Source organism: Ixodes scapularis, unplaced genomic scaffold, assembly GCF_016920785.2.
Source record: "Ixodes scapularis isolate PalLabHiFi unplaced genomic scaffold, ASM1692078v2 PGA_scaffold12__126_contigs__length_90152505, whole genome shotgun sequence".
NCBI classification, from domain to species: Eukaryota; Metazoa; Arthropoda; class Arachnida; order Ixodida; family Ixodidae; genus Ixodes; species Ixodes scapularis.
Window position 1 is genome coordinate 84056228 of NW_024609838.1, and position 8768 is coordinate 84064995.

The 8768-nt window shown below is 50.8% G+C and overlaps 2 protein-coding genes across 2 annotated transcripts; both read left to right on the plus strand.

The window, feature by feature from the left end:
• Positions 1–2882: 2882 nt before the first annotated feature.
• On the plus strand, positions 2883–5856 carry LOC115319055. The gene is made up of 2 exons (XM_040219319.1): positions 2883–2898; positions 4034–5856. The coding sequence occupies exons 1-2, from the start codon at positions 2883–2885 to the stop codon at positions 5854–5856; spliced, it is 1839 nt and encodes a 612-aa protein (XP_040075253.1).
• Positions 5857–6736: 880 nt separating this feature from the next.
• Positions 6737–8443, plus strand: LOC120847519. Its single transcript, XM_040219320.1, has one exon. The coding sequence runs from the start codon at positions 6737–6739 to the stop codon at positions 8441–8443; it is 1707 nt and encodes a 568-aa protein (XP_040075254.1).
• The last annotated feature ends 325 nt before the right edge of the window (positions 8444–8768 follow it).

An 8768-nucleotide genomic window follows, 5' to 3' on the forward strand; every position in this document is an offset into this window, starting at 1 on the left:
AAAGACAAGCCAGAGCTCAGCATCGCATTCTAAAGAGAAGACCAACCTACAAGTCGGATTCACAGTACTGTACATGCCAACTGACGCCAGCAAGGTTGCATCGCTCAGCAAATTTAAACTGACTGACTACCTGAACAACGTCGCACCAGACATGGTTAGTGTAGTTCGTATCAACAAAGCTCGTAATATCGTTGCGGTTGACGTTAAACGGCCTGCACTCAAAGCCGAACTCCTGAAGCTAACCAAGCTATGCGCACTGCCGGTGCGTGCTTTTCTACCTAGCGACCGCACAAATTGCTATGGCGTCCTTCGAGACATCGACCCTGACTGCACAGAGACCGACATAAAAGCGCGACTACAGTCAACCGCCTCCATAACGGAAGTGAAACGCCTTGGCAAGACATCACCCGTTGTGCGAGTGTCGTTCGCAACAAAAGTAGCTCCTCAACATGTCAATGTCGGTCTTGTAAGAACGGAAGTAATTCCCTACCGAGCACGCCCCTTGCAGTGCTACCGGTGTCACAAATTCGGCCACATCGCAGCTGCCTGCGCGGAAGAAACCCAGTTATGTTCTCGGTGTGGACAATGCCACAAAGACAAGTGCGAAGCCAACCCCTGCTGCGTCAACTGTCATGGAAATCACGCCTCCAACGCACCTGAGTGCCCAGTGAGGGCAAGGGAGGCAGAAGTAGCGAGGTACAAGTTAGAGCATAACACCACATTTCGTGAGGCCAAAAGTGCTGTGCATGCAAAAAGACAGGCAAACAGAACAACGGATTCAAACAACATACAAGAATCTAGCGCCTCCGCCAACAATACTCTGCTTCTGACTGCTCAAGACTTTCCCCCTCTCGAAGACGTAGAGAGCACGCCTGCAAATCTGGTCACCGATAAATGTACCGCAACAACTACAGTACCAGTTTCTAGGAAACCTTCGTTTTGGGACAAACCACAAATCAAAAACATCACTTCACATAAGACCTCCAACGTGCACATGACGGGACCCAACCAAGAAAGTGGAACAAAGACTGACTCTATGTTTAAAGCCATAATCCCACTTATGTTCACTGCTCTTCGCAAGATACTGGCCACAACGTCACAGACATCAACACTTCATCAAGTGATCAAAGGCATCCTCACATTAGAACCCATTATTGCAATGCTATGCTAGAGCGTTTCCAAGAAAGCCTCACTTGTCAGTACAGATATTTTCTTCACTGTAACTCAAAAGCTAAATGGCACCGAACAGATGAGTCAGATCATATTGAAACTGAGTCTGTTGCAATGGAGTGGAAGGAACCCTGTTCATCACAAGCCCTCTACAAATTTATATGGTATACGCTTCGTAAAACGCTCTCATCAGATAATTTAAGGCACAAACACCTCATACACCAGTATGAATCACAGATCTCAATGCTGCAGGACAGCAATTTTCCACCATTCGCCTGCCCACACCAACTCATCCACGATGGGAGACATTAATAAGAGGACCACCAAGCATCTTCAACCCCTCTCCTGCTCAGTTTTTCAATGGAACTGTAACGGATTGAGAACGCGACTCCCTGAGCTCCGCAAACACCTATTAGACAACGCCTACAATGCAGTAGCTCTCCAAGAACCAAGAATGTCAGCCGGCGACATGCGCATTGCGGATCATGTAGTGTACGCCAGCAAACCACATGTGGCAAGAGGGTTTCCGCGGGCAGCACTACTAGTGCGTCGAGAGTTGCCACAAAGTGAGGTGGACCTCAATGATTTATGCACTGAGAGTGCGGAGTTCGTGGCGGTGACGGTAGAATGGAGAAGACGTCCATTCACCATCGTCTCGGTATACGTGGCCCCTAACGCACCCTGGGACACCCATGTACTTGCGGACATTCGAGTCCGAGCCAAGGGAGACCTTATAGTAGCCGGAGACTTCAATGCGCACTCGCAGTCTTGGGGAGACAAGCAAGACTCCCCACGGGGACGGGAGCTACAGGCAACGGTCGAAGCACTTGACCTGAGGAACATAACAAGTGGGAGCCAGACGTTTATCCGCCCTGGAGTGATGGGAAGCGTGATTGATCTCACCTTCACAACTTGGTCCCTGAGGCTCAGTGCAACCCCTCAGGCGGACAGCTGGGGGAGTGATCACCTTCCAATTGTCATTGGAAGACCGCCGAAAGTCCCCCTTAGGACTTGCCATATAGTCGACTGGGACCACTACAGGACACTGCTTGGAGAAGCACTAGAGGGGGGATTTCCTTCAATTCAGAAACACTGTCGCGCGTCCTCAAAGAAGCCACCCGTGAAGTCAGCGTGCCATTAACACGTCCTAACCCTCACCTCGACTGGCTTAAACTCCGAGCGAGAAGACGGCGAGCCCAGCGAAAGTCATGGGTCACCGGAAAACCGGAGGACACCCTGGCCTATAGGCGACTGGATGCCAGATTCAGGAAACACGGAAAGAAACTGGCGCGCCGACAATGGCGTCTCAAGTGTAGTACTCTAGACAGGCCATCCGGAGGAAGCCGGGCTTGGAGGATGTCGAGAACACTGGCGGGCCGCCCGATTCCCCGAAACCCAGTCCTAGGAATGGCCGTGGCCATGAACCTCCGACCAGCGGACATGGTGGAACTCCTCGCGGATACTTTCACTAAAGTTCCGCTGGTACCGACAGTGGGACCACCCCCCGAGAATTGGGACAAGTTCCGTCATCCCACGGCACCTCTGATGCAACAACCGGACACCGACTTTACTCTGCACGAGCTGCAGTACGTCCTTGATTCCCTTCCCAGACACCGCGCGTCACCAGGACCAGATGGAGTCACCAACCAGGCCCTGAGAAACGTCAACGAGTCGGCACTCCCAGCGATGCTAGCTCTCATCAACAAACAAAGATGAAAGAGCGTGTTGGTGAAAATACGGGAGTCAAAGAAAGAATAAAAACACTTGAGGACAAGGACAGACAGCACAGTTCTTTCAACTAGCAACACACATTTACTGGTGTCTCCTCCAATAGTGCTATCTTCTTCCTAACGTTTGAGACTAAAGAGGAAGATGCGGAATTAATATATTCATATACACCCGGAAAAAAAAACAAAAAAACACAAATTTACGCCCAATACACTAAAGATAAAGAATTCAGAAAGAAAGAAAAAAGAGAAAGAGAACCACTATTGACAAATTGAGATAGAGCGCCCTTTGGCTAATCCAGCTCTGGTTTCAGGTAGTTGATCTCATTTCTGGACAAGGCGAGAGAAGGGGCAGCGATGTTGTGATCGTCATGGGCTATCTTGTATGCCTCAATGATCTCTCTCCCGAGCTTGTTCTTATGTCTCCCAATCGTGCAGGTGTCCTGGAACCGGGCTTCACAGTTCGTACAGAGACGTTGATGAACCACTATTGGGTGAAAAGTGTCGTCCGAAGCACGAGAGACCTCGAGGACGTGCTCTCGTAGGCGCGTGTTAAGGCAACGACCCGTCTGTCCAATGTATCGGTCGCCACAGGAGAGAGGGATGGAGTATACCACCCCCTCTTCACAGGGAACGGTCTGATGAGCGTGTTTGATGGAACATCTTTTTATGGATTCGTTATTGTTCACGCGCCTGCACAGTTGTTTCGGGCGCAACTTGCACGAGAAAACTCCTTTCCACCCTTTTCATCCCCCCCCCCCCTTTTTTTCCTGTATATAAGCAACCGAAACGTTGAAGCGCGCTGCAATTGCCTTCAGTCTGTGCGCCGAGTTGTGCACATAGGGAATGCAGATAACGCGTGAAGGCTTACTACGTGGAGCACGGGGCCTTTGGGTGGTTAGAATTAACTGAACAAGAATGGTGCTCAGTAGACCTTGCGGATAACCTGCTCTGAGGAGACGTTCTTGTTGTTTTGCAATGCTGAAGCTTGCAAAGTGAGAACATGATTTGGTGCGAGAAGATGAGAGGAGAGACCGGATGATTCCATGTTTTACCAGTTTAGAATGGGAACTGCAGAATGGAAGAATAGGTTTCCGAGACCGTTGTTGGAAGGCCCAACAAATGCCGGTCGGAAGAAGATGCGACTCACATTCCAGAACAAGACCGGCAAGCTTTTCTTGATGCTGGAGTCCGATCCGCCTGCGCCCATGCTCCTCCACCTACGGGCAAAGTTCCGATCCGGGCTACAGTCGAAGAATTGCAAAGAAGTCACCTGAAACTACTGGAATCAGATAAAACAGGTGTTTTTGTCATCTTAGATGAAGGTTCCTATGGGCAGAAGGTGAGCCAGGCATTGAAAAAGAATTTTGATACTCTGAAGACCAGGCCTTCAGGGTCTCTCCGTTCAAAGGCAAAGCAACTTTGCTGCTCCCTTAATCTCCCGGCTCTTAAAGCTGCCATTGGGGCTCCTTCCAAGCAATACCTAACTGTGTTTTTCACGGCAAAAACCCATAAAGAAGGAGTTCCCTTAAGAAGCATCATTTCAGAAAAGGGATGTTGGCAGAAGCCTCTTGGTCTTTTTCTGCAAAAGCATCTGTCATCGATCAGTCTCAACCAACCTTTCAGAGTTGCCAACTCCACAGAACTTGTATCCCGACTTCATGACCTCCATTCAACTCCCGAGGCCTTTACCATGTTTTCGTTAGACATTGAGGAACTATATTACCGATTAGATCCCGCATTTCTTATGGATTCTGTGTCAAGTGCCATCCACGAACATGGCCCATGCGACTTTCAGAACTCATCTGGGGTATCTGAACGGGGTTTCCTAGACCTTTTGGCCCTATATCTACAATCAACACTCGTCGAACATGGAAAGGAAATTCTCAGGCAAAAGAAAGGTGTCTGCATAGGCTCCTGCCTTGCCCCAGTCCTCAGCGAAATATTTCTAACGTATGTGGATAGGGAGATTGAAGCACGCCTTGAAGAGTTGTCACTTGTCTTCCATGTTTTTCGTTACGTGGATGATTATTTAGTCATTCACCCGATCTCAGTTTCTTCTGATTCTGTAGTTCAAGCCTTCACTTCTTCGTCCTCAGGCCTGAATTTCACAAGGGAAGACAGCTCAGGCGATGGTCTCCAGTATCTCGATCTTCGTCTGCATCTTCTTCCGACCGGCATTTGTTGGGCCTTCCAACAACGGTCTCGGAAACCTATTCTTCCATTCTGCAGTTCCCATTCTAAACTGGTAAAACATGGAATCATCCGGTCTCTCCTCTCATCTTCTCGCACCAAATCATGTTCTCACTTTGCAAGCTTCAGCATTGCAAAACAACAAGAACGTCTCCTCAGAGCAGGTTATCCGCAAGGTCTACTGAGCACCATTCTTGTTCAGTTAATTCTAACCAACCAAAGGCCCCGTGCTCCACGTAGTAAGCCTTCACGCGTTATCTGCATTCCCTATGTGCACAACTCGGCGCACAGACTGAAGGCAATTGCAGCGCGCTTCAACGTTTCGGTTGTTTTCTCGTGCAAGTTGCGCCTGAAACAACTGTGCAGGCGCGTGAACAATAACGAATCCATCAAAAGATGTTCCATCAAACACGCTCATCAGACCGTTCCCTGTGAAGAGGGGGTGGTATACTCCATCCCTCTCTCCTGTGGCGACCGATACATTGGACAGACGGGTCGTTGCCTTAACACGCGCCTACGAGAGCACGTCCTCGAGGTCTCTCGTGCTTTGGACGACACTTTTCACCCAATAGTGGTTCATCAACGTCTCTGTACGAACTGTGAAGCCCGGTTCCAGGACACCTGCACGATTGGGAGACATAAGAACAAGCTCGGGAGAGAGATCATTGAGGCATACAAGATTGCCCATGACGATCACAACATCGCTGCCCCTTCTCTCGCCTTGTCCAGAAATGAGATCAACTACCTGAAACCAGAGCTGGATTAGCCAAAGGGCGCTCTATCTCAATTTGTCAATAGTGGTTCTCTTTCTCTTTTTTCTTTCTTTCTGAATTCTTTATCTTCAGTGTATTGGGCGTAAATTTGTGTTTTTTTTTGTTTTTTTTTCCGGGTGTATATGAATATATTAATTCCGCATCTTCCTCTTTAGTCTCAAACGTTAGGAAGAAGATAGCACTATTGAAGGAGACACCAGTAAATGTGTGTTGCTAGTTGAAAGAACTGTGCTGTCTGTCCTTGTCCTTAAGTGTTTTTATTCTTTCTTTGACTCCCGTATTCTCATCAACAAAGTCTGGAGGACAGCTGAGCTGCCAGACGCTTGTAGGGTAGCAACAACGATACCACTGCTGAAGCCCGGCAAGCCCCAAGACCAGCTAAGCTCATACAGGCCTATCTCCTTGACATCATGCCTCGGGAAAGTGATGGAGCGTATGGTGCTACGCCGTCTTGTTTACCACCTAGAAGGGGCAAGGGCTTTACCGGACTGTTTTTCGGGATTCCGGTACCATCGAAGCACAGTAGATGCAATGGGAGATATCGTCAGCTCACTGGAAGAGGCAAAAGCGCAGGGTTGGTCTGCGGTGGCCGTCTTTCTGGACGTCCGCAAAGCCTTTGATGCCCTCCCCCACAAGGCCGTCATATCAGCTCTACGCCGTTTCGGGGTGAACGGACGTCCACTGAAATACATTTGTGCGTTTCTTAGTGAACGCACCATGTGTGTAAAGGCAGGCAACGCGGTGAGCAACCCCCGGAAAATCATCCGAGGAGTTCCCCAAGGGAGTGTTGTTAGCCCGCTACTCTTTTCTCTGGCCATCGCGTCACTCCCAGCGGCGGCAAGGGTTGGAGAAGAGCCAGCGTACCCTATCAGCATGGCCGTCTATGCAGACGACGTGGCACTCTGGTCCACTGCCCCCAGCTACAGAAGGCAACGTATGGTATGCGCTCTCCAGCGAGCCCTGACAAATGCAGTGTATCGTCTCCACCAACTGGGCTTGGCAATATCAGCCGAAAAAACGATAGCGCTGTGCTACGCTCCAAAGAGGCCAAGCAAGTTCATGCCCACACTATGCATTGGGGACACTCCAGTGAAACTGGCGAAAACGGCCACATATCTTGGCGTCACGTTGGACTCAAGGCTATCCTGGGGCCCAGCAATGAGGGAAGTTCTTCAAAAGATGCGAACCCATACAAACATCCTCCGGATGCTCGGCGGAACTACTTGGGGAACCTCATCTCACATGATGCTGCAACTGTATAGGGGGCTCATCCTGGCCCGCCCATTGTACGCCCTACCTTTCGCCACACTGAGTGCCAACCAGCTCAAAAACCTTGAACAAGCGCAACGCGTGGCACTCAGGATTTGCCTTGGAGTTCCCCGCACAGCCTCGTCTCGACATACGCTCACAGAATCCAGGATTAACTCTGTAGAGAACATCATGCAAGAACGGGCGCTGGGTCATGTGACTCGAATGAGCAACTGCGACTCGACCATCACGCTCCTAATGAGGATCGCCGAGCGCGCTGAATCAAGACTAGGAGCGCACCTCTGCACTCTTGGTGACATAGCTGGCACACCAGGACCACTCGCTCCACTCCCAGAGCTGCACAAAAATTCCCACCCCCTGCGAACCAGCCTACATATCCCTGGACTGCGGTCCAAGAAGAACGTAGCAGTGGTCGTAGCAAGGCAGCTCACGGAAGACCACTTAGTTACCCAGTACGATGGATGGACCCGAGTGTACACCGACGGATCGGTGGACCCCTCCGGAGGCACAGCAACAGCAGCGGCTTTCTTCGAGGCAGCAGCTGTGGGTACCAGTGAGCGCCTGGATCACCAGGCATCCTCCACCACGGCAGAGCTAGCAGCCATACGGCTCGCCCTCTGGGGTATTCGGACAGGCTGCACACAGGCTTTACGCTGGGTCATCCTGAGCGACTCAAGATCAGCCCTCGAGCTGCTATCTAGGCTCGAACGGGCAACGCCCCTGGCCCGTTCAATCGCACAGGATGCGGTCGAGCTTCAGCAAGAAGGCAACAACATTGCCTTCCAATGGCTCCCGAGCCACTGTGGCATTAGAGGCAATGAGGTCGTTGATTTTCTAGCGGTGCGGGCTCACAAGGACCCCGAGTGCCCGCTTTCAACCGTTCCCCGCGTCTCAGACGCAAAACTCCTTGTGAGAAGAGCTATCGCCCTACAGCACCCGGACCCCGTAGTGGTAACAGGTGCCTTCCCAGCTCGGGTACCGCGCGGCTTCGACCGCCAAACTGCCGCAGTAATTCACAGATTACGGACCGGAAGCGCCTTCACCCCGGCGTGGATAAGTCGCTTCAGACTCAGTGTTGACCCCATATGCCAGACCTGCGAGGAAACGGCCGACGTTGAACATCTCCTCCTGCACTGCAGTGATCACGAAGAGGAGCGCACCAACCTCCGTGATGCTTTTTCCCGTCTAGGGCTACCTAGTACCAACTTGGAAGAACTCCTGCGTCCAAGAGCCTCACGAGCTACTACGGACAAGGCACTCAAGAGTGTAGTCAGCTTCCTGAGGAGCGCGGAACTCCTCGAGATCCTCTAGGACTTCCAAGAGATCTGGGTTACTTGCGGCTCCTGGGGCTCTTGGAGATCTTACATCCAGAGGTTTTCGGGAGTTCCAGGAGTCGCGAGTCAACACACTGAAGAAATCCTCTTCCCCCTTCCCCCTCTCTCCTTCTCTATCTCTTTTTTCCCTTAATTCCCTTTCCCATCGACAGTGACAAGTGCGCCCAGAGCGTAACTAACAACAACGTCGATTTCCTAATAAACATCGCTTCAACAACAACAAAACAGACATTCAGCGTATGTTGGGGGTGAGTAACCACTTCGGATAATATGTTCCGCACATGTCTGAACGAACGGGGCTG